Source organism: Gavia stellata, chromosome 18 (genome assembly GCF_030936135.1).
Source record: "Gavia stellata isolate bGavSte3 chromosome 18, bGavSte3.hap2, whole genome shotgun sequence".
NCBI classification, from domain to species: domain Eukaryota; kingdom Metazoa; phylum Chordata; class Aves; order Gaviiformes; family Gaviidae; genus Gavia; species Gavia stellata.
In genome coordinates, this window is record NC_082611.1 from 9,777,265 (window position 1) to 9,796,428 (window position 19,164).

General features: G+C 37.2%; 1 protein-coding gene across 1 annotated transcript; it reads right to left on the bottom strand.

Annotated features, from left to right (window-relative positions):
• Nucleotides 1–62: 62 nt before the first annotated feature.
• Nucleotides 63–18,189, bottom strand: CCP110 (centriolar coiled-coil protein 110). Its single transcript, XM_009810854.2, has 14 exons — nucleotides 18,043–18,189; nucleotides 16,572–16,700; nucleotides 13,467–15,108; nucleotides 12,347–12,471; nucleotides 12,019–12,202; nucleotides 10,723–10,862; nucleotides 10,253–10,369; nucleotides 9,894–9,995; nucleotides 9,500–9,616; nucleotides 8,893–8,972; nucleotides 8,226–8,288; nucleotides 7,265–7,324; nucleotides 6,609–6,691; nucleotides 63–2,353 (listed from the first exon to the last, which is right to left on the bottom strand). The coding sequence occupies exons 1-14, from the start codon at nucleotides 18,187–18,189 to the stop codon at nucleotides 2,301–2,303; spliced, it is 3,042 nt and encodes a 1,013-aa protein (XP_009809156.1). The 3' UTR covers nucleotides 63–2,300.
• Between the last annotated feature and the right edge of the window lie 975 nt (nucleotides 18,190–19,164).

Sequence of the window (19,164 nt, forward strand, 5' to 3'; positions counted from 1 at the left end):
GAAAAAGAAAAGAAATGCAGTTCTTTTTTAAAGATTCAAAGTTTATTGTGCAGTATGTTTTAAGTAAAAAGCAAGACTGATGAAAATGAAAGTACAAAAATAAATACACTTTTATAATGATATTACAATTCCACACAAAATAAAAACATAAATATGTATAAATACAAAACATATCAAGTACAAAACCAAATTCTGGCACTTGTCAAGAGAAAGGCCTCATGAAAGGTAATAAAATTTGGTGCCACAATGTTCTATTACACATACTGGGAGCATGCTTAAAGTACAAGAGGTTTAGATGTGAAACCTGAACAGAAGGTAAGCACTCATTTCTACTAACACTTAACCTATTTTTACATCAACGTATTGCCTATGCTAATAAACACAGCACACAAAACATCCGTTAAAAACATCAGTCTTCAGCACTGATATATCAACAGGACATCTCGTCCCCTGTGACACAGGTTACTCTTGTCACTAAATTTTTCCCCTCTTGAGATGTTTTCCACTCACTCCCAAGGCAATTTGGGAACCAAAACAGCTTTGATGCCTACTGGGTGAGGAAGAAGCTTGCCTTGGGCATTTTCTGTATTACATCTGAAATTTTAAAGATCCATAGCATTTGTATGAAGGAGGCAGGTCGTCCACTGGTGTAAACTCTTAAATTTACACTATGAGGGCAGCCCCGTCGCAAGCTTTCAAATAAATGCCACTGTAAAGAGCCACTGAGCAGGGTCATTCTTCAAAGTGTTTAGGCAGCATTTTTGCCTTTTTCTAAGTATGCAACTTGGCTAACTAACTGCATGGTATAAAACATTTTGTTTGAACAATGTCACTAGCTGCAGAGGACAGACTTGGTGGCAGACAAAAGCCAGAGCTAGTGTCACAAGCAAGCCAATTCACTCATCACTGCTCCTGAAGACACTCACCTCATCCGACTGTTAATGTTCCTCTTTCATGCTATTTAACGCAATGAAATTTTCAGTAAGTTTTTTTCCTCTTATATCCATGTCAACATGTTACAGAGCCTCTGAAGTTATTGTGTTGCATTGTATTGATACTGGGAAAGCAACAAAACGTTATCCATTTCATATTCAGGTAGTCAGTTGTCTACAACTATTGTCACAGAGCAAAGCAGTAAGCACTGCAAAGACTTACACAGCCAAGCTTTTCTCTATTGGACTTTGAATGTTAACATCGTGTCTCAAGTTCGTTAAAAGACAGAAGTTACAGACTTCTGCTGCCCTCAAGTTGAAGGATAATATGCATCAGTAGGAAGACGAAGGCAAAATATGAGCATGATCTTTTAATGTTAGATTTTCATAAATATGAGAATGCTTACTGGGCTTAGGTAGGGATATTTTCCCCCCTGAAATCACAATTTCAGTGCAAGGACCTGTTAGATCATGGCAGAAGAGAAACTACTCAAAAAAATAGCGACTGTCATTAAGGAAACATAAGATATGCAAATTATTATTACAGACAATCATTTGTAAGTCTGAAATGGGAAAACATTTAAAATCTTGCCTTCTGAAATTTTTGTACAACATATGCTTCTCTTCATCTTGGTCAAAAGTTGTTTCCATAAGAAAATGCAGTAGACAGCAAGGAAAAAAAATCCTATTCTCTTCCAGCACAGTGGTTTGATCTACGTGTATGAATGCGCAGTTTTAGTACAGTCATTGAAAGTACATCTGTCTGCCCAGCAGTTAATCTGGGATCCATGTCTGTCCAACTCAGCAGAAATGCAAAACATTTAGGCTGTTAGTATTTAAATTGAGGTAATCGCATTCATACATAAAGTACATTCAAAAAGGTTGCTGACAAATTCACTGATGGAAGAGCTCATTTTTGTTTGAATGAAGTTATTTTTTTTCTTATTTAACTGCTTTAACTTCATGGTATGAAACGAAAAATAAGTACACAGGACTTATTTATGGTGGCAACCATACACAGAAATTGCAATTTTAAGTAATGCAAAATGCATGTCAGACACAAGAAATAGAGAGTGTGGAAAAAGTCACAAATTAGCTTAATGTTGCCCTATGGTGGTCTTAAATAAACACGATTGTGAATCTTGTGTACACAGTAGTATGAATATATAATAAGTTTTAACATGCAATTTTTCCACAAGTATTAGAGCTTCACAGCCTTTTATTACTTCAGTATGTTTGTATTAATGTGTCATCGTATGTTTATAATTTCTAAATATACATATACGTATGGAAGATGCAACATTTGAATCCGTGTTGAGAATGACATCATTAAAAAATAGCCATTTTATCCCAGTGAGTGCTGTCTTCTTAAATTGTCACAACATTTGGCTTCTTTCTTTGGGTTCTTCCTGCATATGCTCCTAATAATGAAGTAGAAACATTACCATTTCACCATTAGTAGTACTGGGTTTTGTAACAGTATTAGCCAACAAAAATAGCTGAAAAGTTTAGGACAATTTATTTTAAGAAGTATTATATATTCAGTGGCTACTTTTGAAATGACAGTTTTCATAATGTTACACCCAAAATGCCTTATGAAAACTACTTATACGTTTGAAAGTAATGACATTTAATAGTATTCCCTTCCTCAGTAACTATCCCATCTTCTTTTCTGCTACTCAAAGACATACACAACTACAATCCACAAGTTTTTAAAAGGTAAGTCTGTCACATCACCAAGACAGAGATAAAATGACTGATAAGTTTAACTATGCCATGTACTACTTTTAAACAAACTATCCATTAAAAAAATATTACACAAGTCAAATATTTAAGACAACTCTTCCCTTTTCCCAGCTGCCACATTAATAAACCAAGAGACAGTTGTAGATTTCCATGTCGATATACACAACCAGAATTAAAAGTGGAGTATGAATAAGGTCATCAGGCAGAGCCCTCATGAAAGGAAAACTGCTCAAGTATAGAAATAATAATAAATAAAAAAATCTCTCCACATGGAACAAATATATACATACATATATTTAGAAAGCCGTATTATACTATGCATTGCACAAGTATCTTCCAGTAATAAGGGTTTAGCACTGCAGGCTGCTAAAAAGTAGCACAACTCAGCATTCATTAGGTTCAGGCAGTTACCGAGAGTGTCCAGCAATGTGAGCAAACATTTACAGAAAGCAGTGAAAATCATACCACATGGTGCAGAGCAGTGGAAATGGAAGACAGCCATGGAAGAGAAATAATTACCAGGCAATTAAATGAACGCGGCAAAGTAAGTGCCAGTCCTTTTTAGGATCTTCAGTTACTTTTTGTCAGAGTTGCAGTGGTTACTTACAGGCGTCCAAGGGCTACATTCAGCACAGTGCAAAGCAATTTTGGAAATGCCCAGAGACCTTACCAGGGCCAGATCCCTCACATCTGAGCATTGTTTCCCACTATAAAAAAGGCATTCTCGCTGGCCCAGCACTCTGCAGTGCTGTAGTCTTCAGCTCGCATGGGATCTCGTAGAACAACCAACCAGGCTGACAGGCATGACGCTTTATCAGTGATTTAACATTACTTCTTAACTCTCCTCAAGTGCACTCCAAGTTACATAAAAATCTCACATACAGAATAGGACAGTATAGGGAAGTGTTAAGAACCCCAGCAATCTAGTCTAAGGAATTGAAGAAGCCGAATTTTATTAAAAGGAGTTACAGTCCTTCTGAATACAATTATCACCCAACCTTTTCCAGTGGCAAGGGGAGCAATTACATGAGGCCTCTCTCCTACGACATATGATTGACTGGCTCACACACAGCAAGTCTGATGCCTTCCTGAAGCGCTGGCCTGAATGCTAACACACTTCCAGCACACACCACCTCGCACAACCAATCTGCTCCCTGCTCAGGCTGGACAGGCATGCAGGAAAGACCAGCTTGGCCAAATGCTGCTGCCACCCAAATACTCTGTGTGCCTCATGTCCCATATTTCTTTTCCACAACACTTACTCAGACTGGGCAGGAACAAAAGGAGATTAATAGGTCTAGTTGCAGCAGCTGCCTGATCTCAACCACCTTCTTTCTAACACCATCAGATCACATTAAATGCCCTGCCTGGCACAGCTTGGAGGCTACTGACTGAGCATCTCTGTACTATTTAAAATAATAAAATTAAAAAAAAAAATCAACAAATAAAGACTCGTCACAGATTTATTAGTTTGTTCTTTTCTCTTTAGCATAGAACTCTGGATTGAAGGAATACAAAACAACAAAAACTAAATTTAGGATCACCAGTTGATTCCTAAAAGAAATGCCTTCTTGCCAGAAAAAGACAACAGTCAATCGGAGTGGTATTAAAGCTACAAAGCACTTTGCAGACAGAATTTAAGACAACAATCAGAAGAATGGGGAGAAAAAAAAAAAAGAAGAAAGTAGTTGCATGAGTATGTTATTGTTTTCTTCCAAGGGTATGCCTCATGTCTAATTTGAATGCATAAGTGACATTTATATATAATAGTTGTATTCTACTAACCCTCCTTTCCCTTTTGCCCCTCTAAAAAGCACAATTTAGTTGGCAGTCAGGGATGAATGAAGACAGCAAAATTATGCAGATTATTTCTTTCATGCCAAGTGTTCCCCATCTAATAATTTCAAAATGCCTTTCTATTAATTTAGTACAAGTAGTCTAACCTATTTATAAAGGAGCATACAGAAGTACTGGTATTACGCCATGGGAACACGTATGATGTCCAAACACTAAATGAGGTTATGCTGTGCAACCAGAACCAGGCAGCATACAATTGGTTAGACACATCTGCTTTAAGTTCCAAGAAGGCCACTATAGAAGGCATTAAATAGCTTTCCAGATATTCAACAAACAGCAATAAGGCAAAGAGAAATTTAGAGATATCAAAGAGGAATTCAGAGATATATCCCAAAGGATTCTTCTCATTGCCAAGTATCAACTGTCACGACTTAGATAATTAAGACTAAGATAAACTCAGGGACTTACTTAGCAGAGCAGCACACACTGCCAACACCGAAGAGTGAGAAAGAACACTTTAACTGGATGTCTGAGGCCAGACACAAATGTGAAAAACACTGTAGGTCATTATGAACTGAGCATGAATTATATGAGACTGGGGATGGCATCCAAATCTCAAATCAGTACTAAACTTGACACTGACACCACCCTTACACTACTACTCTTTTACAACCGCTGTAATACTGTAACCGGTAGAGGTCTTGATTGCCTTGTTGTCCCTGTTCTTCAGCACTCATTTACTAGTTAATACCTCACACATTTTTGAAAACTTGCAGATAAAAACTTGCCTTAATGGCTACCTCCGGTTGCTAAAATTATATTGCTTTTTTAATTTTCTTCTTTATATTTCAGAGAGATTATTTCCTACCTTTGCTAATTTTTCTGTAGTGTCATTGAATGCAACTGAACAACTGCCTTGCTCCACTTTAGTGGTGACAGCACTGCCAGGAGAATTGGCAACAGAAAAATAAATGAACAAACCTTGGTTGTAATCTCATAATCTACTTTTTTATTTTGCCCTCATTTTTTTTTTCCTCCTTTATCAAACTGAAATGCTACAGATGTGTATGCACAGTTTCTTACTATACATCCTTCTATGGCCCCTTCTCTTAGCTGGACAAAGTACTATGAAAAGACAAAACTCTCTGGGAAAACATCACATTTAAACAGTGTACTCACTGCACTGAAACTCGCAGATACTCCCTGCCAGCATTGCTCCAGGGCAGTAATAAATGGAGAATTTCCCTTATAGGAAAGGTTTGACACTTAATACATAAAGATACGGAAAACAGTTGAAATCCTACTACATTATAATTTGCCTTATTGAGCCCAAAAATTCCCAATTTGTATACTTGAATTGTGGAAGTCTCCTTTCAGAACAAAGCATAATTAAAATCTTAAACAGTTCCAAAACATATAAATCACTTTACCTTTTGATGAATTAAGGTTTGTCACTTAATAAATTTAAAATCTGATTTTAAAAAACTGAAATTGTGTAAGATGTTTCATAGTGGTTTATCCCGTTCCTGGCTGAACGGGCTGAAAACATAGGTTTGGCACTGTTACCAAACCTTTTTAATAGAAGGTAACCAATTAGTAATCTCTGTATACAAGTACAGGAATACTCCACTTTTAAAATTGGGTCATTAAGACCCAAACATTCCGTAGGATACTACAGTAATATATGTAATTTTAGGACTGTATGATGACTGAATGCTGACTAATAAGTCTCAAACTCTCCTTCCTGTCCTTTCAATAGGCTTCGTGTTGAAGATGAGTTACACATGTGTAAATAACTAAGAATGAAATGACATTAAGAGTCTAATCCAAGCCTAGTTTGACTACTATTAGCTTCTCAAACAGTTACAGTGAATATATCTGGCAAGCTTTTTTATGACTGGGCATCTGGTGAGTGAAAGCAAATGAGCTGTGCAGTACATTCTATACACTATGTTTATAGAATTTGAAACTGGATGCTTAAGTTACCAGCACATTTGTTTAAAGAGATAGGTTAGACTTATGACATAGCAAAGCAGATGCACAAGAAAAGGAAAACAATATATCCCCCATTTACTTTTTCTAGATACTAGTAACTTATTTACTATAAGATCCAAGCACCAATTTTCTACACACCTGAAACAGCCTTGTTAGACACTCGGCTCTCTGGGGCCTTCTTTCTATTTTGCTCAACCCCCTTCACTGAGGTCTTAGGGGTTCTAATTAAATATAAAAGAGTTAATAAGTCACTTGCATCAAAGTTGAAAGGCTGTATCCAAAAATATAAAGACACTATCAAACTGTGTTTGACATGAAAACATTTTTTACAGTGTCCCACAGAGCCTCCTCCTGAGTATGCATACAATTCCTATTGACATTATTATGGCTTAAGTAGACACATTAAATAGGAGAGTATCTCCCCATGAACAATTTTTTAAAACTCTATTCAAGAAACTGATTCAGTTCAGATACTGTGCCATTACAGTCTACATTTAAAAACACACAGATTTCATTAAGTGGAAGCAAAGCTTCATGGAATGAATGTTACAAATAGAAATGTTGGAACACAGTGTAAATGGAGACAATACACAAGAGGATGAGAACACTAAATATCTTCTTGCAGTACAAGGTAAAACAAAGTTTCATCACTCTCTCAAAATACTGCGAGAAGTAATTATTTTTACTTTGAATAAGAGTTGCACCAGTATGTGTAAACATTATTCAGAAATCACTGTGCTCTTGCACTTTGCATTTACTTCCGTCTTTAGGCTATAAACGTGCTGTGCCCTTACCCTTGTCTGCAAAGCAGTCTATGAAGTGGGGCATTCTGTCCTTGATTTGGTTGAAGTACACTGTTAAAACACAAGCTTTTATTAGCGCTTTTTCCCTTCTTTAAAAAAAAATCTCATAAGGAATACTGAATTATGCATCATGTTTCACATAACAAATTTCAGAAAGGCTAACAGGTTCTGTAATGCAGATGACATGTAGGCAAAAGTGGCAGGAATTAAAATTCTAGAATAGGATTACTACGTCTGCTATTTAAAACAAAGAAACAAAAAAGCACACATAGAAAAATCCCTCAACAGTGCCTTGGGTTCCTAGGCATTGATAAGAACATACAGGAAAAAAGGAATGCATTGCTTAAACTAGTCATTGAAGATTGAACTGTATTAGTAGTCAGTACGTCTTCAAAGCTTTTGGGTAAGCATGGGATAAAAATTGTTTTTAAGGGATGCCAGGTATCTGACTTTTTATACTAGAAAAAGGTGCAGACAGGCCTCATATGAGGAGGGCTGCTGTCTTCCTGAACAACAAGTATTGAACACACTGATTTCTGTGATCTAAGGAAACAATCGCACAAGCTAGAAGCAAGAACTTTTCCTCACAACAGAAAGCCACATCTTTTCTGACAGCTTTCGAAAGATAAGCATATCAATGATTACATTGCAAAGTAAAGGGTATTAAGAAAAGTAGTAGTGTATCTCAAAGAAAAACCTGGAACTTGAGCAGAGATTTAAAGCCATAAATAAATAATTTCTGAAGATAACATTTCAGAACTGACTCTGAAGAAAATAAATCTTTTCTAACTTCTAATAAGCTAATAAACCCTTTTCTCAGACTTCATTACTGTCAGTCATAATAGTGGCAGGAATTGAACCAATTGATGGCAAACCAGCAACGCAGATCAAAGAATCTACCATTATAAGACAGTTCTTTAAAAGCATCCTAATACAAGTAATCTTCACTCACCGGCTTTCAGGAGTTTTTTGTTTTATGATTATTTTTTTACTTGGCATTCCCATTTCTGAAGCCCTAGAGAAACAAAAGTATTGAAACATACTTAAATTATAAAATCATCATCTAGGTCTTAAACAGAAACAGTAAGAGAAAACCTACAACAGGATCTACATCTACACGTAATACTGCCAGAGCAGTACTACAGATTATCATCTTTTACTCATGAGCAACTGTAACACAACTGTTGAGTCCACTGTGTTGCAGGATAATGCCTGCTACCATCCCCCAAAAAAACTTTGCCAGAGATACTCTACCAAGTATCTCTATTGCCAGCCACTTTAGAAAGATTGATAAAATAACTTGGGGCACTTTTTACAATTTACAAAAATCAACCATAAACTAAGTGCACAAGGATCATTTTGCTTACCACAGAAATATAGCATAAATGCACAACTTAGAACAAATATTTTTCTCCCATACAAACAATAAGTCTCTTAAAAGTAAGAGTGAAGTACTATTAGTAAAGCCCCACACACCTGAAGACTTTTTTTATTCATTGTTCTTAGGGGAGATATTAGTTTGCAAAGAAGTTGTTACTCCAAAAACTTCTATTTCCAATGCCTCCTACCCATCCTCTTGCACCCTGCCCCCCCCACCACAAAGGGAGAACTGCACATACTTCATGTACTTTTTCCTGTCCAGAGATTTCTGTGTAGCTGTTGAAAGTGTCGCTCGCTCTCTTGGGCTCTTTACTTTATCCTAAAAAAGCAAAAGAACCGACAATAACACTAGTTACTGCTCTTATAGAGCTTAACCCCATCTGACCTGCCCCTAATTAAGAAAAAACAAAACCAAAACACAAGAACCAAACAAACAAAAAACCCCAAAAACCAAAAACAAAACCAAGAGTGTTTTCAGTACTAAGTTCACATTCAGGCTAAATTCAAGGGGTTTTTTCTTTTTTAAAATTAAAGGATCTTCCGTATATTATCAGATTAAAAACATTTGTGTGCCATAATGAATTCTTATTTAAAGTATGAACTTTTGGTATTATTTTCACCATGGTTTTCATTCTATTTTTATATATCTACACGCTAAAAGTTTCAACATATTAATCTCCTACTGCAGTGACCTCTTTTTTTTTTTAAAGTTACCTACAGAAGCATAATTAAAAAACAATTCATATTTTAAAAACTTTTTACTGGGTGAGGAAGAATATCTTAAAAGCAAAATGATTCAGTACTTAACACCTTAAAACAGTTTACATTTGCTTAACTATAACACACCATTTGCCTGAGCATCTTCTCTTTACGAACTTCACGATCATGACGCAGAATATTCATTCTTTCTGATGCCTCCATCGTAAAAAAGATGTCATGGATGTCATACAGAGCAGCTCGCAGCTGGAAAGAATAAATAAAATTTTAATAAATACTCAGTCAAGTTAACATTCCTATGGTTTTGATCATCAAGGTCTTCTTGCTTTTAATCCAAACAAAACACTTGAAAAGCTAATTTTGAAATCTCTCTTAATGTGTCAGCACAAAAATGGAATCTTCTCTTCACAGCCATAGTTTAAGCCTTTCACTTTAAACAAAGTCACTGTGAAGGTTTTAGGTATTTATATTGCACAGAATAGCTAGGAAAGAAGAAAAAAAAAAAAGATTTAAATTCTGTCACCTGAGCCATTACTCTTTCATGAAGGGATGCATCTTGTGCTGAAACACTTCCTCTTTTTAATGGAGCTTCAGACTGAAAATTTTTTATGAAGTCCATAGTATCCTGGGGAAGATGGGAAAATAAGATTAAGCACCGGGCTTCACAACAAAGGAATCACTACAAACTGTACACATATGACGTACAGTCTTTGTTTGACTTGGACCTTGTGACTCTAAGCAAGACAACACTCAAACATGTTCACGTGACAGACATTCCCAAATTCTTCTGAAGGCAGAAAATGCATTCTTTCACCTGTCAATTGAAGATATGAGCAAAAACAAACAGGAGGAGAAGCTGCATAATAAAAATGCTGATCTTACTTTTACAGTTTGCTTAAGATGTTTCAGTTTTTCTGTCTGCAGGAGTCTACGAGTGAGAAACCCCTTTGCCACAGCAGTGATCTTATCGAACTTCATTTGTATCTCTGGACTGAAAACCTGAAAAGAAAAGAAGCATCGTCTAAGCATGCAATGAAAATGCAAGAATTATGAATTATTTCTCAAATAATATCAATCAGGTGACGTAAGCAGTTGATAAAGTTTTGGCTAGGCCAGAAGTACCCACCATAATATTAACTCAGCAGAAGCAATATATTGTTATATGATTATTTTGCATATATGAACAACGAGAAAAATATCCTATACAGTTCTCTTGTGTAATCAAAGTCGATATAGGAAGGGATACTAAACTTTCCTGTGAGATTTATTACTGCACAGCTACTACAAAGTTACCAGTGTCTTAAAAAACTAGAGGGCTTTTTAAGCTATAAATAAACCTTTCTTTTCCTTACCTGAGTCCACCTAGTTTTGATCCTGTTACTTGGCCTAGATACGGAGGTTTTTATAACTCCACTACCTGATGGTCCCCAGAGAAAGAATGAAGTTTCACTTGTTGAAGCAAAGGTGTTAGGTGTCGTAGTATGAGCAAAACCTGCATGCAAAGCAGAATGTACAGTTCAATACACAGACTTTGTCCACAAAAGTAATGACTATGTGTATGTATACACATATATACATAGATATATACACAAATACACAAATGCAGCACTCCATAAAAAACAACAAACACAGATAAAAGTCAAGCACATACATAAACTTTAGCTCTCGTTGCAGTCAAGAAACCTTTTTGGGCTGAAAAAAAAAGAGGCTCCCAGCGCCGTTAGCTATTCTTATTCACAGTGCGGATTATAATACTTGTATATTGGGAGGAAGAATGTCCATACGCTACAGGATGAAAAATCATTCACCTAACGGTAAACTTGCTACAGAACATCTTACTCACAAAGCAGCTCAAAGAAAATGGTTTTAAAGTGTTTAATGTTGCTATCATGGATCCTAAAGATGAATAAGGAATAAACATATAGTTGAGTAATTTTACTTTCAAATGGAAGTTCCTTTGCTGTTTGCCTGTTAGAATACCCAATTTCCATCTGTGTTTGGTAAGAAGGGCATGTTAATACATTCAAGAAACCTCAGCTCAGAATTAGCAGCTTTGTTTACGAGGTCAATTACAGGCAAGAAGCAATCTGAGTATTTCTCATTAATTTCCTAGCAGAATTGGCTAAACAGAAGACAAAACAAAACATTTCATAATCTTCTGGAACAGGTGAGAGGTGTTCCATCAGCTACAGCTGTACTTCCTTGCAATGAAGACCCCTTGGCAGAGCCCTTCTAATCCTCCTACACAAACGAGGACACCTGTCCCACTGCTGTGCAGCTACATGGAATGAGGATGAACATTCTCTGGCATTATGCCAAGTCCACCTCCTCATCCTTGATCAAATCAGTTTACTTTTAGCTTGTTTTCCTCAAATAGGCCCTTAACCAATTATATACAAATGCAATACATGAAACAATAAAAGGATGGCTGAAATCATGCTAAATGCCAGCTAGACAAAGACGCAACACAGAATTTGTTTTACATATGCTGTCAATAGCTGAAGGCAGCAGCTGTCCACATATCCTGACCAACAAGTGCCCTAGGACAGAACACTGCCTTTATCAATACACTGGGACAGCCTGTCCACTTGAGCACTGCAGAGCAAAATATATCACATTTCATCTATATTCTACCGTTTCAGTTTTACCAATGCTGGCAGCGTTTGCATTGTGGACTGTCTCCAGCTGAGACTGCACGCTTCCCAGCAAGCCACTCTCGCTTTTTTTCCTCCACTCCAACTCCATCCTACTGTTAATATTCACTTTGGAAATTTCTATTTCCGTTGTAGCAACCTTCTTTCCTTTCAACCTTCTCTCCTGCTCTTCCAGTTCCTACAAAAGAAAGAATCAACTGTAAGACTATTTTTCTAACTCTGCAAAGCAACAGAATATACATTTTAAACCCAACTGGTTCCTGACAAACTGCAATACAACACACATGCCCTTTGCTTAAAATTTTTCCTCTTTTTACCTTACCTTCTGCAATTTCTCCTGTTCTCTCTCTTGTTCAGCTATCAGAATCGACAGTTGTTGTGCATGCTGTTCTTCAAGTCTCTTCCTCATTTCTTCAAAGGCCAACATTTTTGTTTTTAAAATATCTTCTGAGAAGATACATCACAAGGAATTGAGCATTAAATAATTTCTATGTGATCTTTGCCACAGACATACGTGCTTTTAACAGGAGTACTTTGCATCATCAGTAAAAAAGTACAACATATCTTTGGTATCAGGTTTCAATTATGTATTGCAAAGAACCTTGCTATCAAGTTTCCATAATGTATTACAAAGAACCTCATCAGTTACTACAGTCCTTCAAAATACTTGCGTATTCATGTTTGTGGGATAAGCATGTGAATGGAACAGCAAAACACCAACTCAGCCTATATTAAAATAAGGGTACAAAAAATCTAGCTCTAAGAATAGCATACCTACACTTGCTTGAGAGAATTAAGATTATTTATGCCACTTCAGCTTAATTTGGTAGAGACACATACAGATGTAACAGTCTTGAATTCAAAGAAAATACCTATATAGTGATTTTCGGCCCATTAAAAGGTATTTTCTTTTAATTTATACAGGCTATCTTTTATTTTAGTAGTCTTATTCAGACCTCATGGAATAAGACATAATTTTCTTAGCAAAATTAAATTCCAATTTCTACATTCAAATGGGAACTTAATATTTGTGCTGTCAAATGATACCCTTAAGAATAAACACAGAATTCACAAAACTGATACATAATGTTGTAGCTGATGTTTCCTCATAAATTGTTTCATCAAGTATTTGTTACAAATAACTGTTGTAAGATTTTTGACTCCAAGCGACTCCTAAGACAGCAATTACTCCATTCTGTAGCAGTTAAAAATGGCTGAAGTAGCAAGTTGAATTTCAGAATTTGTCATTAATTAACAATTAGAGAAATAATAAGGTTACTGGAAAAAAAAATATCATTTACACTCAATAAAATTTTAGCCTTTTAATACATATACAGACATAGAACCACCAATGACTAATGATTATTGGGCTTTTTTTCTAAAAGATTTATAAACCGAGAAGTAAGCTTAAGAAAAACCCTCAACTACAGGAAATCTTTTACCTTTTGCCGTACTATCAGGGACTGCATTCTTGGTAACGTAAACTGGTCCCACAGGATATTTCTGTTCTTGCAACCACTGCTTCTCTTGTTCTTCCATTCCAGCTGTTAGAACACAGGTATTGTTTTCTTTTTGGCAGTTGCCAGTGTCCAAATCAAGTCTACGTTTTACCTTTTCAAAACTATTTTCTAGAAACCGCTCGTTTGCTAGGGAAACACTTGGAGTGTCCATCTCCTGTCGCATATTCTTGCTCTGCATTAGTAGTGGGGATGGGTTTTCTACATCGTATGATTTATTGAGTTCTACTTGAGAATTACATTTAGTATTTTCTAGCAAACTAGACGGTTTGGTTTCACTCACAGCTAGGAGCTTCTGTGTTACTGTAGACTGTCTGATGGCAAATGGCTCATTCAATTTTGGAGCTACAATATTAGTACTAGTCTCTACTTTACATGGCCCTCTGCTGTCCATCACTACCTGTCCTTCCACCGTAGCTGACAATGTTCCTTTGCCTTCCAAGTGCCCAAAGGAATGGCGATTTTGTTTGCCAACCCCCAACCCATCACAAGGACCTGAAGAATTCCTGTTGACACCAGGAACTCTGCTAGGGCAAACCATAGTGAAGTCCACCATGAACTTTGGCACTGATTCAGACACGTTATTTTTATCAGCAATGTCTTGCATGATTAAATCCATCGCTCTACCCTTGCCTTTAGGACTTAACTCGTAAGCATTCACAGGGTTATTTATAACAATGTGTCCCATTGATAAAGGTCTTGGGCGCCTTCGGTGCATTTTAGGGCTCATGCTTGGCTCTGGGCTCGGCAATTTGGCGTAAGAGCCCGTGAGGCTCCTGACAACGCTACTGTCACGATCAAACATAGAAGTCTTTTTAAATTCTTCATCCGAATCTGAATCCACCAATGGGGGTGTTCCAACTCTCACAGGTATGTCCACTTTAGAAAAACTGGATAAAGTTGACATACTTGTGTTATTTGTATGAGTAGAGGCACCTTGGAGAAGGGTATTTGATTTATTAAGACTGGGTTTATCAAGTGTCAAAGTGGTGCAGCTTCTGCCTGTAAGCTTTACTCTTTCTTTCACAGAGTCAGTTGTTTTAACACCATCATTTTCTTTATCTGAATGACTTTCACTCATACTCCTCTTTGAATTACTTTTTGAGCTACGCTTGGCTTGCTCTTTCTCTATGTACTCCCTAGATTTCTTCATCAGGTTCTGAAGACTCATTACGTATGGATCTTGGACTTCTTCATCCGTTGGTGGCACTCCTAGTCCCTCTTGCTTTTGCAAAGCATGTGACGCAAGCTTATTATGCACGTTGTCAGGAGACGCAGCCCTTGGACAAGGTACGTCTTTTGAGAAGTGACTCTCACGTTGCTTTGAAAAAACATCTTCTTCTACTGCGTTAACCACTTCTGTCACATTTGATGACACCTGCCCAGTAGTATCTAATGGCATAAGTTCTGGTGTCTTTTCAAGCTCCGTGGGACCGTGCCTTTCAGAACATGCCAAATTGACATCTGGTAGAACTGTGAAGTCAGTCGAAGCTTTTGAATCTGAATCAGGGCAAGTATTCTCAGCCTTCTGTGCGTTCATGTCACTCCCGCTAGGTCCCTTCCTGATCTGCAAATAAAAGTCGAAAAAAATCACGTATTTTCAGTGGAATCTCCCCAGATTCCTGCAAGCTTCACCTGAATTTAAAAAAAGAATGCTACCACCTTAAAGCCAATAAAAATTTTCGGTTTGACTGTTACCGCTTTCCTACAAATTACTTACAATACAGAGCTCTTTGCAATGAGAAAGAGGTTACTGGAATTAAAATATAAATTTGAATAGTGGTCCCCTCAGCATTTTTACTGATACCAAGTATCTGAATGCAAAGATGCTCTTTTTTCATAAGGTAATTTGGATATATTCAAATAACTTTATGGCTTCAAATCATCTTGCAAGATTCCTCTTAAAATATGAAAACATGTTTCTATTAAATAAGGAACGCAATTGAAAAATTTCAGCATGAAATATAGACTAACCTATAGGCAACTAAGAGCAAATCAACAAAATTCCTAATAAAAATAGTGGAAGTATAAAATAATTTGTTAATTTCTTTACTAATCCAGAGACAATTAAATACGAGTTTTCATTTGTCAAGTACTTGGAAAGACAACTTTATTTAAGTGAGAATTACATGCTACTTCTAGTCACATTTGTTTAAAAGGATTTTCACACTAAAACTATCCTATAGGTTATTCTATGTGTTGCAACTCAATTATCAAGGGGACACCTTTGAAAAAATAAGTGAATTTATTTTTGTATCGAACATACGTTCCCAGTCTGCTCTTCAAATCCCAAGCCAGATGACTGTTGCCATGTACACTCCAGAAAACAATGAAACCTAACAAGTTTTGTTTGCCACCTTAGTAACTCAACAAATTCAGTGTTAACTGTACTTATTTAAGCAACAGGTTAATTTAAAGACTGTATTACAACTGTTTCAAAGACACTTGATATATATTGATGATACTGCTTGATTAGATGTAGTTAATATTCTTTTCAAATTAAACCTCTACTAAACTCAGCATTGAAGCAGCAAAGAAAACAAAATAGTTGCAGTAAAATTATAAAGCACACAACAGAATTACAAGTTGTTGCGAAGGTAATTTTAATTCTTTAATCGTAAGGTTTAATATAGATTATTTTCTGATTAAACTATAAGCTTGCAAATAAAGCAAGCCCATTGCTCTAACACCAGGGGTTTTGTTCATTTGTTTTTACAATCTAATTGTTTCAAACACAGTTACAAAAGCAACAGTCAGTCATCTGGTGTGATCTGTCTTTTGCACATATCAAAATAAGCAGTGAAAAGCATGTCCCATGCATTATGATGACTACAGATATTATGACTAAATAATCAAGTATCAGGTCACATAGCATGAAACACTAGAAAATGCTGGTTCTGGAGAGTTAACTCCTATTAATTTAATGTTTATATTGATGAGTACTTAAGCCCCCAGCACTTTCTCAAAATGTCTATAAGCACAGGGGTTTTTCTTCTGTAAAGGTGTATGAAAGCTTTGGACTAACACTACCTGAACATTTTCTAGAATCTCCTGAACACGATTCAACAAAGCTCTTTTCCGGGAGTTCTGTCTCCAGGTCTCTAGGTCCAGTGCTTTCTGTTTATATTGCTGTATTTCCTTTTTCTTTTCAAGGCTAAGCTGCAAAAAAAGGATGTAAGAAGCACTGTTTGTATCACTAAATGCAAATTTCAATACAGAATTACAGAAATAAATTAGAAAGAAAAACAACAAAACAAAACATAGAACAATAATCACCTAAGTTGAGACTTTGCGCATATGTTAAATGCCAGCTTCTTTTTAAACCATTATACTTTTTTTTAATGGAAGATACACAAAATGCCTTCTTGGCACACATGCAAATGAACATGAATGTAAAAGGTCATTTATAAAAGATTTGCATGAACATTACATGCTACAGTACCAACTTCAAATGACACAGGACTCAGACTGCAGGACAGGTCTTCCCCAGTCCTCTACAGAGACGGGAGGTTTGGGCATGCTGTAGAGCCCTCTGTGACCTGTGTTGCTACCCGTACTCAAACTATTAAGCTCTAAGAGGGACTAGCTCGCACTTGCCCTCTTGAACCAGGGGTGAATTTCACAAGAAGACAGAAATGCATGCAAGCAGTCTTCTGGATCCTTTCAACAATCAGAATTTGAAAATCTTCCCAGTTACTGCTTTACAATATGTAGTTTGGATAAAAGTCAAAACTAGATCTGCAAAACTGCATCTACAAGAATCAGTTTCACGAAGTTCTACAAAATTAAGTAGTCTCAAATCAAATTATGTATTTCTTCTATGAAACCTTAAAATATCCACCAATTTGTAAATGAAAAATATGTCAATATATCATTTAGTCTCCAGTGTATATCTGCATCACGACTGTTGGAGATCCTTGTTAGAGAGTCTCTCCATTCACACCTCCCATCACTGAAACAAGGAAGTCAGCTGCATTATTGCACAAACTACCAATAGTCTTCTGCTCTGTTTGCATTAAGCATAGAATGACTTAACATAATTGATGAGCCTGTGACATACATTAGAGGAAGCTGCAAACACATGCGAAAAATAAATTAGTTAAAAAGCTTTTTAACTATCTCAGTATTTCGTATTCACACTTTTTTATTTTTGACACTTTTAAACAAACTCACATGTCCCATATTTGGAATGTCAATATGATTTTACATAAAGTTAAGCCCAGCAGTAACATCCATATATTTAATACCACAAACATTTTTACTCCCCTTGTGAAGATAACAAATTTCAAGAAATGCAAGCATATGTAGTCAATGCGAAAAAAAGTACATTTTACCCCTTTATGTTGTAAAATTAGGGCTAGAAATACTTAGAATATGCTAAGCAGCAGGCCAGATGATACCTCAGAGCTGTACCTTCAGTAGAATCATTACATGTGGACATAAAAGCTAGTGCCAATAGCACAGTTAGCACATCAGGGAAAAAAGGGGGGGGAAGCCTTACCAGAGGGGAAAGCACAGGAACTCCATGGAATTGAATGAGGGAGATATTTTTGTGCTGAACAGTGAAAGAAGTTTCTGGTTTTATTGCCTCTTCTTGGATTCTGGAAAGATGCTTCTTACAGAATATTTCATAGTCCTCCATCTTCATGTTAACTAAGCTGCAAAGAATAGTAACATTACTCTTCCATGTACTTCCAAGACCATGAAGGGAATACAACACCACAACTAATTCTGTGTTACTATATTCTGGGAAACAAATTATACATTAGAAAACTCAACTGAGTTTCTCTTTTTCCTATCATTAACAAAAGCTGCAGAGCTACTTTTTTTCCTCTATAGAAATGAAATCTGCATACATGAGCAAAAAAAGATGATCACAGGTACACTGAGAAGAAAGCAAGCATTGAGATAATCAAGATTTACAAAACTACACATGCTACAGATAATGTTAACAATTTCCATCAGAGACTAAACCTTTAGGGTCTCCCACGACTATCAGATAGATCCTATCAACTGTAAAAAGACAATAAATAAAATTGCAGCCAAATTTCAAAAAATAATAAAAAAAATAAGCTGGTATTAAAGCAAGACCAGCCTTTATATTTAGGGGGCTGAGAGGAACCTGTGTCTCATCCCCATAAGCCTCTTCCTCGATACATCCCTGTATGAACAGACACCGATACTGCCACCAAAAAAATAAATTACAGGCTTGTTTCCTTAAAAGAGCCTACATATCTAACACTGCCCATCCCTACCGGCGTAAAAATTGAGCCCAGCACCACCTGCCAAGGCCTGCCAACGCTTTTGTTCCCCTCGCACACCCCTCCGGCTGATTTCTGCCCTCCTCCCGCCCGCTCCGGGCGCACCGAGCCCTGCCCAGGCCGCCGGGTAGGCCCCCTGCTCTCGGGCCCGGGCGGCAGCCTCGCCTCGCCGCTCCCCTCGGCCTGCGGGAGGCAGGTGGCACCGGCGGGGCCGGGCCTGGGCCCCGCGGCCCTCCCCGCCCGGCGCCAGCGCGCCCACCGCAGCCGCTGTCCCCCCGCGGGGCGGGGCACAGCCCGGCGCACAGCCCCCCCGAGGCCCTCGCGCACCCCGCGAACCACTCGGTACCTGCACGGGGCTCCGG

Excerpts from the sequence above, each read along its gene's own strand:
- CCP110 (XM_009810854.2), bottom strand. The coding sequence starts at position 18,189 with ATGAAGATGGAGGACTATGAAATATTCTGTAAGAAGCATCTTTCCAGA. Across the intron at positions 9,996-10,252 it reads ATCTTAAGCAAACTGTAAAA|GATACTATGGACTTCATAAA; the intron begins GTAAGATCAGCA and ends CATCTTCCCCAG. Across the intron at positions 8,289-8,892 it reads GACAGGAAAAAGTACATGAA|GGCTTCAGAAATGGGAATGC; the intron begins GTATGTGCAGTT and ends TTGTTTCTCTAG.